This window comes from Gobio gobio (assembly GCF_949357685.1).
Source record: "Gobio gobio genome assembly, chromosome: 17".
NCBI classification, from domain to species: domain Eukaryota; kingdom Metazoa; phylum Chordata; class Actinopteri; order Cypriniformes; family Gobionidae; genus Gobio; species Gobio gobio.
The window spans coordinates 46,122,633-46,139,621 of record NC_137110.1 but is presented as its reverse complement, the minus strand read 5'-3'; the positions used below and the strand labels follow the sequence as shown (position 1 = coordinate 46,139,621).

The following is a 16,989-nucleotide window of genomic DNA, read 5'->3' as shown; positions in this document are numbered from 1 at the left end:
ACTAAAATGGCCCCCACAGTCACCAGATCTCAACCCAATAGAGCATCTTTGGGATGTGTTGGAACGGGAGCTTCGTGCCCTGGATGTGCATCCCACAAATCTCCATCAACTGCAAGATGCTCTCCTATCAATATGGGCCAACATTTCTAAAGAATGCTTTCAGCACCTTGTTGAATCAATGCCACGTAGAATTAAGGCAGTTCTGAAGGCGAAAGGGAAACACAGTATTAGTATGGTGTTCCTAATAATCCTTTAGGTGAGTGTATATTATGTTAACAAACTTTTATTTTGGATTAATCCTAATTTGAGTTGGGATTTTTGCCTACAGCATTTCATTTTTGCTCAGGTCTATGTTTATTTTTTAAAGTCACTCACATATATATTGTAAGTAATGAACTATTAATACTTGATTTAAAATACATTTAGATCCACATCATTGGTTATTCCTTTTTTCTTCTTAAAAACTGTGTAGTGGTGGAAATGACGGGTTATGGTGGAAAGATTGTTTCTGTTCATTTTTACTTAAATTGCCAGTCCAAAATATTTTCAACCATGTGTTTTATTATTTTACATATATAAATTGAACAGTATACCTAATAGTTTTAAAAATAAGGATTACAAATTATATGCAAATTATATGAACCTGTTCAAAACATTAATTTCATTCAAAAATGTGTGTGTGTGTGTGTGTGTGTGTGTGTGTGTGTGTGTGTGTGTGTGTGTGTGTGTGTGTGTGTGTGTGTGTGTGTGTGTGTGTGTGTGTGTGTGAGATAGAGAGACTGAATGTAGTGTCATAGTGTCTGTGTGCATGAAACATAAAAATGCATGGAATGCCCCAGCTTATCAATCACGCATTAGACATTAAAATGCTACCATCATGAACAGTTAAAAACACAGGTAACTTTATCGCGATATCTTTCCCTGTATTTTTCTAATTTCTGTTATTTAACTGGATCAGCTTTTATTCTGTCCCTGTATTCCTGTGACTTCTTGGCCACCAACTTTGGCTTCTTAAATATAAATAGTATGAATGGTGATATATAAAGTTCTCAGTCCAAAAGGGCAAATATTTCATGAGAAAGCACAAATTTTTCATGAGAAAACGGCATATAGCTATATCATGTCCAAAGCTACACCTGTAATTTCTCAGAGGTGGAAATGACATTTTAGCAATTTTATGCAATATTAGCACACCCTCATGTCATGCTTAGCTACTTTTGGACTTAGCATGTTGTTTACTCATAATAAACATAAATACATTATTTTCATATTTGTTGTAGGCCTACATAATTCAACCGAACAACAGCCAAGGTGGAAATGACGCTGAATAAAAATACTCTGTATAAAAGCTTGAGTTACCTTGTTTATTTTCTTGTACTGAAGAGCACATGTGCCTGAAAACTAATACATCCTTTCACTAACATTTCCATGGTTACCAAGTAAATAAAATATTTAAGGTGGATGTATTAAGGTGGATTTTGTTGAGGGAGGTGGAAATGACGGAAAACCTGGGGACAGACTTATTTTATTGCAAAAAATTGTGATATAGATATGGAATTGATGGTGTGATATTATTTTATTTGTCCTTAAGACAAACATGTTTAAAATATTTTTAAATCGATCCTTTAATATTAATTTTTAACATTCAGAAAGAGGGCCAGTCTGGGTTGGGGACAAGCATAAAACTGCAAAATCTGCTAATAAACAGCCTTGCAAAAGCATTTTTAAAAGAAAACAGGGGCAAGATTTGGTGGTTACTATAGGATGTTGGAGCATGAACTTCATAATGACAATGTATTTGTGCATTTGTTTGTTTATTTATTTACAAAAAAAGTCCAAGGACACAAAAGTGCCTTTAGTTGGAGAGTATTTTACAGTTAAAGGGTTAGTTCACCCAAAAATAAAAATTATGTCATTAATTACTTACCCTCATGTCGTTCGACACCCATACGACCGTTCATCTTCGTAACACAAATGAAGATATTTTAGTTGAAATCTGATGGCTCTGAAAGACCTCTATTGGCACAATGCACTTTACACTCTCAAGACCCTTAAAAGGTACTAAAGACGTTGTTACAAAGTCCATCTCACTACAGTGGTTCTACAATAACTTTATAAAGCGACGAGAATAGTTTTTGTGCGCAAAAAAACCCTAAATAACGACTTATATCATGATGACCGATTTCAAAACAAGGCATCATGAAGCTTCGAAGCGTTATGAATCAGTGAGTCGATTCAGCGGTTTGAATCGCCAAAGTCACGTAATTTCAGCAGTTTGGCGGTTTGACACGCGATCCGAATCATGATTCGACTCGCTGATTCATAACGCTTTGAAGCTTCATGTTGCATTATTTTGAAATCGGTCATCACTATATAAGTCGTTATTTAGGTTTTTTTTGCGCACAAAAACTATTCTCGTCGCTTTATAAAGTTATTTTAGAACCACTGTAGTGAGATGGACTTTGTAACAACGTCTTTAGTACCTTTTATGGGTCTTGAGAGTGTAAAGTGCATTGTGCCAATGGAGGCCTTTCTGAGCGATCGGATTTCAACTAAAATATCTTCCTTTGTGTTCCGAAGATTAACAGAGGTCTTACGGGTGTCCAACGACATGAGGGTAAGTACAGAATTTTCATTTTTGGGTAAACTAACCCTTTAAGGCTACATGTAGTAATGTGTAGGCCTAACTATGTCACCTTAAAATAAAGTGTCGAAATGGCATCCTTCCATAAATCCGTCTGCTGAAAAATGGAGCAACGTTTCTTTAAACAGAATGAGGCATTTGTGCAACAGAAGGCTCAGCGCGTGTTTCCGCGTTCTGCATAATGCACGTATGATGTACCATATCAATGGCAGTATAATGCACACACATCCGCCCCTGTGTGTGTGTGTGTGTGTGTGTGTGTGTGTGTGTGTGTGTGTGTGTGTGTGTGTGTGTGTGTGTGTGTGTGTGTGTGTGTGTGTGTGCAGGGCCGTACCCACCATTGAGGTCCCCGAGGTCCGGACCTCGGTAATTCTCCGAGGTGTACATAATAGAAGTTGCAAAATAATAGCCTATTAAGGCGGCGTGTACAAACAGGTGTTCTCGCCTCGCCCGGCGTATGTTTTCAATTGTTTCCAATGGATGCGCCGCACTTTTCAATAGCGCCAACAGCTGGCAGGTTTTGTCAATTTTTGGCACCAACCGGCGCTTCGAACAACGACTGAAGGCCTGTTCACACCGGGGCGATTTTCGCACGCGTTTATCGCCGACGTTTAACGCCTCGGGACTAAACAATGGGCGCCAATGTGAGTGTTCACACCGACGCGCAAAACGCCAGGCGTAAAAGCGTCATTTTTAAAAAAACGCCTCGGGTTCGTTTTTTTATTTTGACGCGGCGCGTAAAAAACTGTCCGACCAATGAGATCGGCGTTTTTGTTCACGTGCCTGGAGCTGCTGAAGTGACAGTAAAACACGACTTGGTGGCGCTCAAGCACAAAACGGTCTTGCCGAGCACACATTGATACGACGAAGAAGAAGTAAATAGACAAAGAAGAAGATGAACTGCTAATGCTGCTTGGCAGTTAGCAAAAAGTGTGTGAATGGTTTTGTCCATATACATAATATGTCTATGGTTTTGGCAAGCACGTAAATACTGTCTCTCTTCTCCTTCTGTGTGACAAGCGAGTGTCAGAGGCTTAAAGTGCCGCAGCACCATCTTGTGTACCGGGAGCGCATCTACTGAATGTGCACGTTCACTCGGCGCAGCGCCAGTGAAAATCGCTTGGGTGTGAACACTCAAGACGCGCCGAAAAACGGCACGAAAAACGCTGGCGATAAGCGCGCGCGATATTCGTCCCAGTGTGTACAGGCCTTGATGTTTGACATCACAACACCGCGAGAGCGCTCTCGCGGTAGTGTGATATCACACATGGAAAAATCTGCCCATGAGATGACCAATCAAAGCAGTCGGAGTTACACGTCACAGAAGCTGCAGAGCGCGAAGCTTCAGACAGTTAGACGATGTGCGAGATAATGTAAGTAAACAAAACATGGAATATTATACAGCTATTTAATGATAGAAATGTTAAACGACTGACTTAATAATCAGGGATGCAAACTAATAACGTTTTCTTTACCTGGTTTTCTTGGAAGCCTTCAGTAAATTTACATTTACAACTTTGTTTTTACCGATACAGACGAAAATGAAAAGACTGCTTCAAACAAAGCTCAGCTTTGAAAAGAGAAAAGATACAGGGCAAGAGAAGGAGACTGGGGAAAAAAGAAAGAGAGAAGATGATGGCGATGAGACAGAAAGATCAGGTAGCCCACTGTGCTCAGAATAGAAAAAGCATTAGCCTACAATATATTCCTAATTGCTACACATAATGTGATTCTTGTCTGTGAAATCCAGGCTAAAGTCTCAATCTAATATTGAGATTAGGAGCATCAAATTTTGATTTCACTCATTGGTTATATTTTCACATTGATTTCTATCTTTGACATGATCTTACTCATTCAACATTAAATATATCAAGGTTATATGTTCAAATAATGTTCTTTACATAATGTAAATCACAAAAATTAACTTTAGCTAGGTTTTCAAAGACGGAGTCACACATATGTCATCTTTGGCTCAATTTCACAAAAAAACAAACACCTAATAATTATATTAGTAGTATTGTTGCATTTATTATTACATATTTTTTGCTATGTTATTGTGTTTTGTCAATAATAAACATAAACACCTCTTCTGATTTTCTCATTTGGAGTCAAATTTTTGTGCAACATTTAACCAGATTCTCATTTATAAAAATCTGTTGTCTTAAAATAATTTATACTGCACACTGACATGGTTTTAAAGCTACAGTTAGCTGATTCTTTGATTTTCTTATGTCTTAAAATGCATATGTAAAGGAGGGAAATGTTTTTTTTTTCAAACCCTCCAAAATTCATATTTGGACCTCGGTATTTAGAACATCCTGGGTACGGCACTGTGTGTGTGTGTGTGTGTGTGTGTGTGTGTGCGATCATCATCTGTGAGCCGCAGGGGTGGATAGGAACATCTCTCAGGTCTACAGGGCAGGAATTAAAGCCGGAGCCTGTAGTGTGCGTCTTTGTTCCCGTGCAGAGATTACGGAGCAGGAGGAGGATGAGCCACGTCTTATCTCCTCTCGTCTCTATCGAGCAAAGAAATGTGAAGTGTTCTGCGCGAGGGCTTTATCATATTGACATGCTGGATGGGGGTCTTGAATTGCGCATAGCTGCAAGGATTTCAGCTCCATCATAAGTTGACTCGTGTTGAATTGGCACAGAGAATAGAGATCAGGTTAGATGTTGCAGTTGATACTTCCGTACAGTACGGAACAGGGCGGATTCGTTAAGTGTCCCGTTTGCATCCGCCACCCACAGGGAGATAAACACATTCCTGTGATCTGCCTCAGACACCAACTTTTCCAAAAAAGAGACGCGTTCAGTTCCATTTGGGGGAGATTCGCGCAGTGTGTCACTCACGCGTTTCATGTGGATCAAACCGTGGAACAACGCCTCGAAAATCGCGGAAACGGTGCCAGTGCTTACACGAGATGAACTTTTGCGATGTGGGTGTTGGAAGTTAAACAGCGCGGCTTTGTGAGATGCGCCTAAAGCGTCTCGTGTTAATGAATCAGACATGCGTTCTCGCATTGTGCGCGAGCATCTTTGAAAAGAACGCCTCGAGACAAACAGGAAACTTATCTCTTTGAAACACGAATTCAAAACGAAGCGCGAAAGTGAAGGGAGTGTGGGATGCGTCGCGTTGATGCGGATACAATCTAAATACCCTTGAAAGACGATGGCAGATTGTCAGAGTCCTGGAGGAAGCTCATCCAGACCTGTGTCTATTCTGTCTTTCTTGTCAAACAATTATCACTGTTTTGAAGGATTAAAAGTGCGTTTGGCAGAACAAAAAGGCTGTTTGATGTGCAGTTTTACTGTTTTCTGACACGTTCTGCTGGTTTGTGGGTCAGGTTAAGTTGATTTGTTTGATAAGTTATTTAAGCGTGTGTACTCAGGGTTGCATGGGTAAATCTTTGTTGTTATTTCTGTCTCGGCTCAGATCTCCGAGCCCTATATTTCTCTGTAACAGATGAGTTTTCAGAATAACTCATGTCTGAGGCTGAGATGAGACTGAAGGCGGGAGGCCGCTGTCATGTTGAGTTCCTCTGTCGCTGCCCGCTGAACACTGGGAAATGCCCTGGAATATGACAACAAGACACGCGCTCGGAAATCTGTGAACTTCATTTTAAAATCATATAGATGATAGAATTCATCCATGACAACAATAAACTCAAATTACTTCAAATTAAAGGCACAATATGTAAGATTTTTGGATTCACAAAACCACTAGAACAGTGTTATATATTTTGTTGACTTGTAGCCTACAGTATCCCAAATGTTTCCAAGAATTTTTAAATCCAGAGAAATAAGCCATTTTAACCAGGACACATGGCCGGTTAAATGACATCATATGACCTCATACCCACATTACCCTCGATTTACAGTTTTATTTTGTAGAAAATATGTAAACACCAAAGACACTTTAATATATGTGTTTTTTTGAACAGGTGAGCATCTGTGTGGATACATTCATTGACAAAAACTATATTTGCCACGGGTTAGGTGCTCAGGAATAGGCAGTAGACTCAACGTATTTTAATAAAATATGAGAAAGATAAAGATAAAAATGCGCACAGGAAACAAAAACCTTGCAAAAATTATATACGATCCGCCTAATCCCGGCCAAATCACAGACATGGCCGGGATTAGGCGGATCGTATATAATTTTTGCAAGGTTTTTGTTTCCTGTGCGCATTTTTATCTTTCTCGAAGAATGGAGCTAGGCTGCATATAATGCGCACCGTTATGAATTCCTACACTAACAGGGTTCCCACTTGTCCTGGAAAACCTTGAAAACCTGGAAAATGTATGATACATTTTCCAGTACCAGTACCATTTCCCATAACCAACGCCCATAGGGGTGGGATCTCACTCAGAAGAAATGTATGAAATGTATGATACATTTTCCAGTCCTGGAAAACACATGGGAAGTTAGAGAAAATGTAAAATGTCCTGGAAAAACTTGTTGTTATCCTGGAAAATTATTTTAAAAAAAGTTAAAGGGTAACTTCAGTGATTTAGCATTAGGCTTTGTATCAGTAGAAACCCGGTAGTATATTGGAATTATGGTACTTTCCCCCCTCATATCCCCCTGAGACAAGAGAATTATGCATTTTATTTCTGGAAAAAATCCTCAGATGACGCAAATATCGTCATTTTGTGTCATCTGAGGATTTTCGGCCAGAGGCTATAGACTAAAGGAGCCAGTTCCGCATGTTTTCAACCCCATAACCCCATAACCAACGCCCATAGGGGTGGGATCTCACTCAGAATTATTTTGAGATATAGTCAGAATTGCGAAATTCTGACTTTTTTTCTCGCAATATCGAGTTTATATCTTGCAATTATTACTTTTCTCAGAATTGACATAAAGTCCAAAAGTTTGAGGGAAAAAAGACAGATTTTTTTTGCGAGAAAATCACAATTGTAAAAAAAAAAAAAAAAAAATCAGAATAGCAAGATATGTCGCAATTACCCTTTTTTTTAATTCTGTGGCGGAAACAAGCTTCCTTAGTCATAATGTATGATTAAGAGCTCATATTAAAAACTGATTTTATAGTTAAGTCATGGCAATAAACTGTGCACCTTTTAAAGACTTAGAGAGCAAAATATTACTTTAGGAGTGATCCTTGTCTTTTATTCTCACTGTAGTAAAATTTTAAATATCCTGGAAAAGTCCTGGAAAATGATCGCTGAAAAAGGAAAACAGACAAGTGGCGGGAAACTAAGACAAAGGAACACGTGACAGAATCAAAACACAACCAAAACAGACCAACCATGTGACAATATTTTTATATAGCTCAACACAGTTAGACTTATTGTTTAAATCTGGTTTTCTTGATTTACCGCGAGTACCATGTTTTACCATACCTAATATCGATCTAGCTACTGCAGTGTGAACAAGTGTCTCATAGTAGCCGGTGAGCAAACGTACAGAGTTGCATTATAACTTTCAACACACTCAAATGTATCTAATATGATAAAACAGCGCTGAGTTACCCCACATACACATGAGGGAAGAAGCGGAAGCGCTTGTCTGCGGCATAATACAACTCTGAAATCAAGGCGTCATCAACTATAGGCCTTTGTTTTGATTAAGCGACCTCTAGCGGCGAAAAGTTACATATTGTGGCTTTAAACAATATAGATGATAGAATTCATCCATGACAGAGGGTAAACTCAAATAAACTAATTAAAAATCTTACATTCTCTTAAGTGTTTTCCTGTGCAAAATTGCCTTAGGTGTTGTCGCCATATAGGGATACACCAATATGAACATTTTGGCCAGATAATTCTTTATATTTGAAAGCCGATAACCAATATATTTGAGTGATAAATCTAAATCCAAATGTTTATATAATTTTCTGAGAGCCTGATTCCAAAAACAACAGACTCACAATTAAAAGCCATGCATAAATCAAATATATAGGCTACAATACAGTAGCCTAGTTTAAACTAATTAATTTTACTCCTATGGTCAACTTTCTTTATCAAATAAAATCTATTGCCTTACAACTAAATAAAAGAATGCCTAAATAATGCAAACAAGTCACTGGAGAACATTACTTGCGTATAAAGAATCAAAATGCATATGCCCGGACAATAACTGAAGTAAATTTAATTCAACATTATTGTTGATGGAAATAATATTAGAAAAATAAAAGTGCTAGTTATTATTAATGATGCAACATCTAAAATTAAGCCTATAAACAGACTTGTGCTGCACATGTGTTTTCCTTTATTGAAGTGATTCCAATCATATTTCAAGCAATTCAAAACCATAATGGCGAACCGTGCGCATCTGAAATGTCTCAGATGAAGGAAATAATCCATTATTTATCAGCTTTAATATATCGGCCAAAGCTTCTCATCGGGGGGATAACGATAACATTAAAAATGAACATATATCAGCTGATACCAATATGGTGGCCGATATATTGTGCATCCTTAGTTGCTATTCTGGATGATTTCCAGAGAGTTGGTTGCAATGGAGCCCCTAAAGAAACATGGCAATGGGGAAAAGAAAAATGAGACATATTTCAGTGTTACAGAATGCAACAGTTTGGTTCTGGAAGTTAAAGCCCCATTCATTTAAACTTATGAACCTTTAAAGACACAGCCTGTGAGCTATGAGGTTTGTTAATTGACCGTAACAAAATAATGCTTCTTGCTGAAGCCATCAGCCCACATTATGTCTAAATAATAATACGTTTAAAAAAAGAATTCCTGGTGAAAACTACATGGTTCTACAAAGAAATGTTTAATAAGCGAAAGTCACGCTAGTCTTTTCTTCTCTATTGTGACGTATATCCGAGTGAAACGCTTCTGGAACAAGAAAAATTGTAGGGCGGGGCTTGATTTTGTCTGTGGCAGAGCCATAGAGAGAGAGAGTTGCGACAACGGAAGTTCAAAACACTTGATAGTCACGTGATTCATGTAGACCTCGAATAGTTCCAGGAAGTGCTTTGACGGGCAATTCAAATTGATAGTCACAGTGACAGAACTGCGCTTTTTGGTAATTAATAGTCAATAAATGCATTGATTTTCAATAATTTTATTACACACCGACATGTGTATGTAGCTTGAGTATGTAGTTACAGCGATGTTGTTTTTAAAATATATATTTTTTGAATGATGAATAATCTACACAATCAGGCTTTAATGTACAAGTTATTTTGATTAAAATGTGCTGATCATTTAAAATCTTACTGATTAAACGTCTTCCCTTTTAAAAGTGCATCACAAACGGTCTGTTCTGCTGTAACTCTATGGCGCGGCTGCTACTTCCGGGAACTATTGAGAGTCTCCGCAAGCCGCCATTGCTGTAAAAAAAAACGTTCCATTGGAGTCTATGGAGTTGTCGCAACTCTCTCTCTATATGGCTCTGGTCTGTGGGGAATTGATTGAATGGTTGTGGTTTGCTATTGGTGGATCTCATGTGAGTGACAGGTTGCCCCACCCTCGCCATCAGAGAAGAGATGCATAATAGGGGCACTTTACCCCTTATTGGCTTTTATCTGCTACTCTGCCAAGAGCCCATCACCCCGTGATAACCTGACAACCGTGATCCCATGACATCGCACACGTTCAGTATCACCTCACATCGTGGGGGTGTTTAATGGTAAATCTAAAAGTGAAAATGAAAGCGGTTTGGGACCCTTTTGGATTCTTCAAGCCAATTAGCACATCAGGAACATCGGTGGGTGATACATGAATCTTCTCAGAGGACTCCAAAATTTAATCACATCCCTAAATTTGCACATAAATTAGGTATAAAATTTCAGTTCCCTTTTGTGTTCTGTGGGTGTTAATGAATACATAAGAGGAAATAATCGCTGAGAATTAACTGATTTGAGCTTCACGCTTTTGCCCACCAATTCAGACAGATCCGCAAATATTCATGGCTATAATAGAAAACAGTCAAAATAATCAGTCATAGCAATTTTTATTTCATCATCACGCTCAGCAACCAGATAGTATATATATATATTTAAAACTGTAAAAAAGATGCTGCCTTAAGTACAATTAACTTGGATGTTTAAGTCATTTCAACTTAATTTACATTAAAAGAACAAAAAAAATCAGTTAAATCTTTAAAAAAACGGATTTTGATACAAAATGACACTTTAATTCTTTGAAATGAGCATGATAAACACAAGTCTTGAAGCTTCCATTATTAGAAGGCATGACATCACATGACATGATGGATGTAGTCAAGACAAAAGGAAAACATAATGGTTGTCTTCTTGTGTTATTAGTCTAGAAAACTCCTCCATATGAGGTCAGCATTGCCCCACGGTGCCAAACATCACTGCCTTCAGCACCGCTCAACTCAGTGGATGACAGTTTGTGTTATGAGCAGTGTTTGCTAAGGCAAGCCTCACTATCACCGTTGCTCATTTTAGGGTTATTGGTCCAGTTTGCGCTATACAAACATGGACATCACTTTGTTTTTTTTTAAGTCACCATGAAATCAAAATATTTAATTTTTCATGAAATATTGCAGTATTTATTCTAAATTATTTATACGTACACATCATCATCAGTGACTTTTTTTTATTTATATTACCTTTCATGCAGTGTGTAATCTAGCTGTCTGCAAAATTGCAAAGATCTAAGTGCATGACAAATAGAGTTATTGTTTCCTAAAAGAAAGAATTGAATCTAAACTGCAGAAACAAGTCATTGTCTCACTTCCTGTTATACCTACATAACAATGTAACAAATTTGCATAATGTCAGCATATGGTCTTCATTGGCTGCCGGCGAACAGCGTATACTTTGCCCCAAACGCTATGTGTGGGAGAATGAAGGGACATGTTTTTTAAATTGACCAAATTATGTGTGTGGATGTATCTTTCACACTCTATGACAGGCAGGCTGGACATATAATTACTTGACATGTTAAATCTTAATGATTTTTTAAGTTGTTTCACAGACGTTGTTTTGTGCCGCTATTTTGTATTGAAGTCTATGAGAAGTCTAGTTTATTTCCCCCTAAAAAGAGGCGGTGACAAAATTGACAGTTAAGTTCCTGCATGTGCCGGTAGTCTGTATTGGGGTTTCGTTTCACAACAGACTGGGCCATCTGACCAATCAGAGCAGAGGAAGCTCTCAGAAAGGCATAATATGAGCATGTTAAAAGGAAAATGCTCCTAGTCCTAAAGTGTATGATATTTATCAATGTAGCAACACAATGTGTGAAAATAAATGATAAAATAAACTTCATGTTCTTACACCAAGGTACAAAGCATACCATAATACATATTAAAAAAAAAAAACATTGTGCTACAATGGCACCAAGCTAGAATGAAACAAATAGCAGTGCTCTTAATTTTCAGTCATCTTAACACGGTTATCTCCTTAATGAGGAACATACGATATTGAAATTGTAAAAGAAATCTCCCAGGCTAACACTTCAAACTTATAGTTTTACAATTTAAATCGAAAAGTTAATTTAATAATTCATTATGGAAATAAAAAATCATTACTGATCAGAAGTCTGGGGTCAGTAAGATTTCAGATTTTTAGTAATATTGTGAAATATATATTTTTTTATGTAATTTATTCCTGTGGTCAAAGCAGAATTTTCAGTATCTTTACTCCAGTCTTCAGTGTCACATGATCCTTCAGAAATCATTCTAATATGATGCAGTTATTATTATTATCAATGTTAAAAACAGTTGTGCTGCTTCATATTTTTGTGGAATCCATACTACGGATGTTTTTTAGGTTTCTTGGATGAATAGAAAGTTCAAAAGAACATCATAAATGTTTTTTTTTAATCAATGTAATGCTTCCTTACTTAATAAAAGTATATTTTAATAAAAAAAAAATATCTTCCTGACCCTAACATTTTGAAAGGTAGTGTACTTAGCACTTGAGACACGTTTCCTTTGTATTTAACAGACACACTTATAAAAAGCCAATATTGCCACCTAGTGACTAAAACAGACCACTATATTCATTTCTTTGAAATCCTTGATCCTGATAAGAGAAATATGATAACACTAGATTATTTCAACAAATGCGTTTATTGAAAATGCACAAAACAAATTCACTTTTTTTGTCTGAAATACCAAACATTGTATAACAAAATGTAGCACTTATGCATGAAACTCATCGGTTATAAGGATGCATGGATGCAGATGCTGACTTGATGTTAGTCTTGATATTGCTGGGCATTTTACCTGATAAAACAGAAAATTGAATTAGCATGATAAAAGATGATTTTAAGCCTAAATTTGTTTGAGAAAGTTATTAAATGTGGTACCAGGTTGTCCTGGCTGCTGTTGGGTGACCTGCCCGCCCATGCCACCCTGATGGCCTGAGGCTCCAGCGACTGTGACCTGATGTAGTGTGGGGCCTGCTGACATCATCGGCTGTCCAGGGTGACCCGGGGCAATAGGTCCAGGTGGTCTGCATTTCGACAGACCCTTTCCGAACCCCACCGCTGCCACCAGTGCATTAGTGTCGGCCGGGTTGAAGGATGGCTTGTTTTGTCTTAAAGCTGAATAGAAACATCCATTTAACATCAATGACTTTGCACGCATGGAAAAACGGGCAAATATAAAACCAGGAGCAACGGTTAAACTACCTGATGATTCAGAGTCTCTGTCGTCACGAGGATTATTCAGCTTTTCCAAAAGATTTGAGCACAGTTTATTCAATGTTTGGATCTGTTTCTAAAAAGAAAGCAGAACAAAATTCAACAAGCAACATTTATGCATTTCACATTTAAAATGTGTTCACAGCGGTTTAAAGGTTAAACCTCCGTTGGTCTTTGGTCATTTTAAGGTAGGGACACACCGGGTTTTGGTTTCCTTGCCACTGTTGCCTCTGGCTTGGCTTGCTCAGTTGGGGACACTACATTTTTCAACTAAATATCCAAATAAATCGAATTATTAAACTAAATTAACCATATAAACTAAATTACTTATCCAATTACTGATCTAATGCCCACATTGTCACTGTATGATAATTTAAATGAGCTGATGACATCACCGTTTTCTCCAGAACAGCTATACGGCTGGATAAAATTCTGTTGCATTCTTTTCCTGTTTAACACTGTGAAGCTGCTTTGAAACAATCTGCATTGTTAAAAGCGCTATACAAATAAAGACTTGACTCGACCAAACCGACGCCAAAGAACTAGCGCTGATGAAAGCCGACTGTGATGTTGCCTCGCGTCGGGGAAAAAAATTGCACTTGAACACACAGAGAGAATTACAGCCGACTGTCAGCTATGACACGCGTTCTGCGCCTTCGTGTAAGTGAGACAACAGTCTATTTCTGCAGATATATTCATCATTCAAAAAGGGAAACCAATGCTGCAGGCTTACCGCGCGTGCTTACCATTTTGAATATCAATCCTGCTGATTACTTTCTTTATTCCACTCCGCTCATGTTAATTCAAATATTTGCCCAGGGACACTCAGGAAAAATGACGTAAAATTAGAACAGCCTTCTGTCTGTACCGTTTGACTTTTTGCTCGCTGTTCTCATGCACTGACTCATTCACTAAGCTGAACAGCCAATCAGAGTTCTCTCTCTCTCACTGACAGCCCGACACCAATTCTACAAGGTGAATTGGCCCCAAAAAACCCAACGGTGTGGAACACACTTAAAAAACTAGGTCACCCGATGCTCAAAAACGGTCCGACGTTGGCCAACGGCTTGGTGTGTCCCGGGCTTTAGACCGATTTTTTTTTACTTCATGGGAATGCCAGAAACTTGGGACTTGCTTGCTATATGACCACAAAAAATGTGGACATGATTAAAAAAGGCTAAATGGTCAAACTTTTGATCTTCAACCAAAAATTACAAATAGTACACTAGTACACAAATTATATATTTGGTCACACTTTAGATTAGGGTCCAATTCTCACTATTAACTAACTATTAACTAGGACTTTTGTCTTCATAAACTCCTAATTTACTGCTTAATTTATTACTAGTTTGTTAGGTAGTTGTTAAGTTTACATAATGGGGAGGATTAAGGGATGTAGAATATGGTCATGCAGAATAAGGCATTAATGTGTGCTGGTAACACTTTACAATAAGGTGTATTAGTTAACATTAGTTAATGCTTTAGTTAACATGAACTAACCATTTGCAATACATTTGTTACTGTATTTGTCATCTTTGTTAACGTTAGTTAATAAAAATACAGCTGCTCATGGTTTGTTCATGTTAGTTCACAGTGCATTTATTAATGTTAACAAGATTTGAATAATGCATTAGTAAATATTGAAATTACCATTAACAAAGATAAATAAATGCTTTACAAGTGCAGTTCATTATTAGTTCATGTTAACTAATGTTAACTAATTAACCTTATTGTAAAGTGTTACCCATGTGCTTTATAAGTGCTAATAAACAGTCAATAATATTCTCGTAATAGTGAGAATTGGACCCTAAACTAACCATAAATTCTAACTTAAACACTGCTGCATCACTGTATTAGTTGAAGATATGAAACTGTTTTTTGTAATATTTGCATAATTTTATGTAGGAAAAAAAATTAGCATATTGTCTAGTAACATGAAAACCTCAAAATACAAAATATTAAATATTATTGAAACTAAATAAAGCTGTCTGCTTTGACCGCAGAGGATCACAGGTGTATCAGAGGAATATCCGAGGGTTAAACAAGCCCAAATTAGTCTGAATACATGGGTCATCATCAGATTTGAGTTTAAAGGGATGTAGACGTCTTGCTAGGAGGTTGCTAAGTGTTCTGAATGGTTGTGAGGGTGTTGCTTTGTCGAGGAGGATGAATTTCACGCTCATCATGTGTTTGTTTACCTGTGCTACTTCAGGTCCGATCCGGGCCGCTTCGGCACTCAGGTGTTTCTCCTGTTCCTCAACCTCCGGGTCAGGTTTAGTCCTGAGGTGGTCAGGCACGATCTCATGGCTGAACACGGGCACTCGCTGCTCTGTCAGTTTCTGAGAAGTGACAAAATAGTGAAGGTCGCACCTTGGCCTGTTTTCGCCAGTTCTGGTGTCTTCATAACCAGTGTGACATTGTAAATATGCTCACCGCCAGCTCTTCATCTCGATCAGGAGACAGCAGCAGGGGGATGATGACCTGTGACCTGAATGATGGGGTCTTCTCATTTCTTAACAGCTTGTTGATGGTGTTCAGCTGCCCGGACACAAGGGCGAAATTATCCAGCACAGAGGGCCTGCGTCCAAAACATAAGCATCAGCAGTGACAGATGCACTGTGGAGTTTATCAGGAAAGATCTGTAGTTCGTACTCACCACGTGAGCCTCTCATACTCATTTTCCAGTTTATAAATGAAACTCTGCAGGGAACCTTTAAGATGAGCCACGCGAGTGACCAGAGACTCCACGGACGCCTCCAGCTGCTTCTCCTCACGCTGCTATTGAAACAAAACACACACAGATCACCCTTCAGCTCTTATATGACACAATAAAAAAGCAATAACTGTTTCTCGTATCTCTTGAATCTCGACAGTTAGCATGCCAGCACTCTATCTGCAGATACAACTGCAAAAAGTCCTCTTCCCGCGAACTACCTGCGTGCTAATGTCATTGTTTTTAATGAAGTTTTTCAAAAATCCAAACATGGACGTGAAGTGAGAATGTTTTATCAATTTACCTGCATCTCAAAGCGACTAGCAGAACGGCACAATCGAGCGGAAGTAAACAAATACTCGCAGCAGTAAATCGAGTCCGGCTGTCAAAACGCACCCGACAGAACGGTTCCTATCCTTTATAATATATTATAAATATTATCACAACATATTTATAATAATATGTAGACCAATATTTTAGTGTATTATTGGATTTTAATGAGTAGAAGAATATGCAGACTAATCTGTTTACAGTTTATCTACTGTGCCAAAGATGCTGTAGGGCCCAAAAGTATTGTTAGCACATGGAGCCAATCAAATATGGATTTCGACATATTTAATACAAATTATTAAATTAAATTAAAATTAATTTAAATAACTTAAAATGGTGGGGTGATAATATCATTGGTAATGCAACCAGTAGTATATTAATATTATAGTATTTATACAGTAAAATAGTATTAAATAAATAATATTTTAACTCTACCAATGATATTATCACCATACCGATTTGAGTGAAAAGTTTAATTTGTACATTTGTATCTTAAATATACTGTAATGTAGATTCATTTTTGCCTGTGTATTTATGAGGACTTTTATTTTGAATTGCTGAACGGGAAGTGAAGCGGCTGCAGTCAGATGAGCTGCAGTTTACAGATATTGACACAAACCCTCTAAAACTCGCTCAAAAACAACCCGCCAGTAATGCGAAGCACGGCATGGCAGACAGACAGGACAATGAGGTAAATAAA

The 16,989-nt window shown here is 37.8% G+C and overlaps 2 protein-coding genes across 2 annotated transcripts in view; one reads left to right on the top strand and one right to left on the bottom strand.

Annotated features, from left to right (window-relative positions):
* Window positions 1-12,663: 12,663 nt before the first annotated feature.
* On the bottom strand, window positions 12,664-16,336 carry med8 (mediator complex subunit 8). The gene is made up of 7 exons (XM_079840388.1): window positions 16,264-16,336; window positions 15,903-16,024; window positions 15,680-15,824; window positions 15,445-15,585; window positions 13,235-13,322; window positions 12,911-13,147; window positions 12,664-12,827 (listed from the first exon to the last, which is right to left on the bottom strand). The coding sequence occupies exons 1-7, from the start codon at window positions 16,267-16,269 to the stop codon at window positions 12,757-12,759; spliced, it is 810 nt and encodes a 269-aa protein (XP_079696514.1). The 5' UTR covers window positions 16,270-16,336; the 3' UTR covers window positions 12,664-12,756.
* Window positions 16,337-16,858: 522 nt separating this feature from the next.
* Window positions 16,859-16,989, top strand: part of szt2 (SZT2 subunit of KICSTOR complex) — a 126,035-nt gene continuing 125,904 nt past the window's right edge. Inside the window, exon 1 of the mRNA XM_079841133.1 lies at window positions 16,859-16,980. Within this exon, the coding sequence (XP_079697259.1) occupies window positions 16,957-16,980 (24 nt within the window). The 5' untranslated portion in view covers window positions 16,859-16,956. The remainder of the gene's footprint in view (window positions 16,981-16,989) is intronic.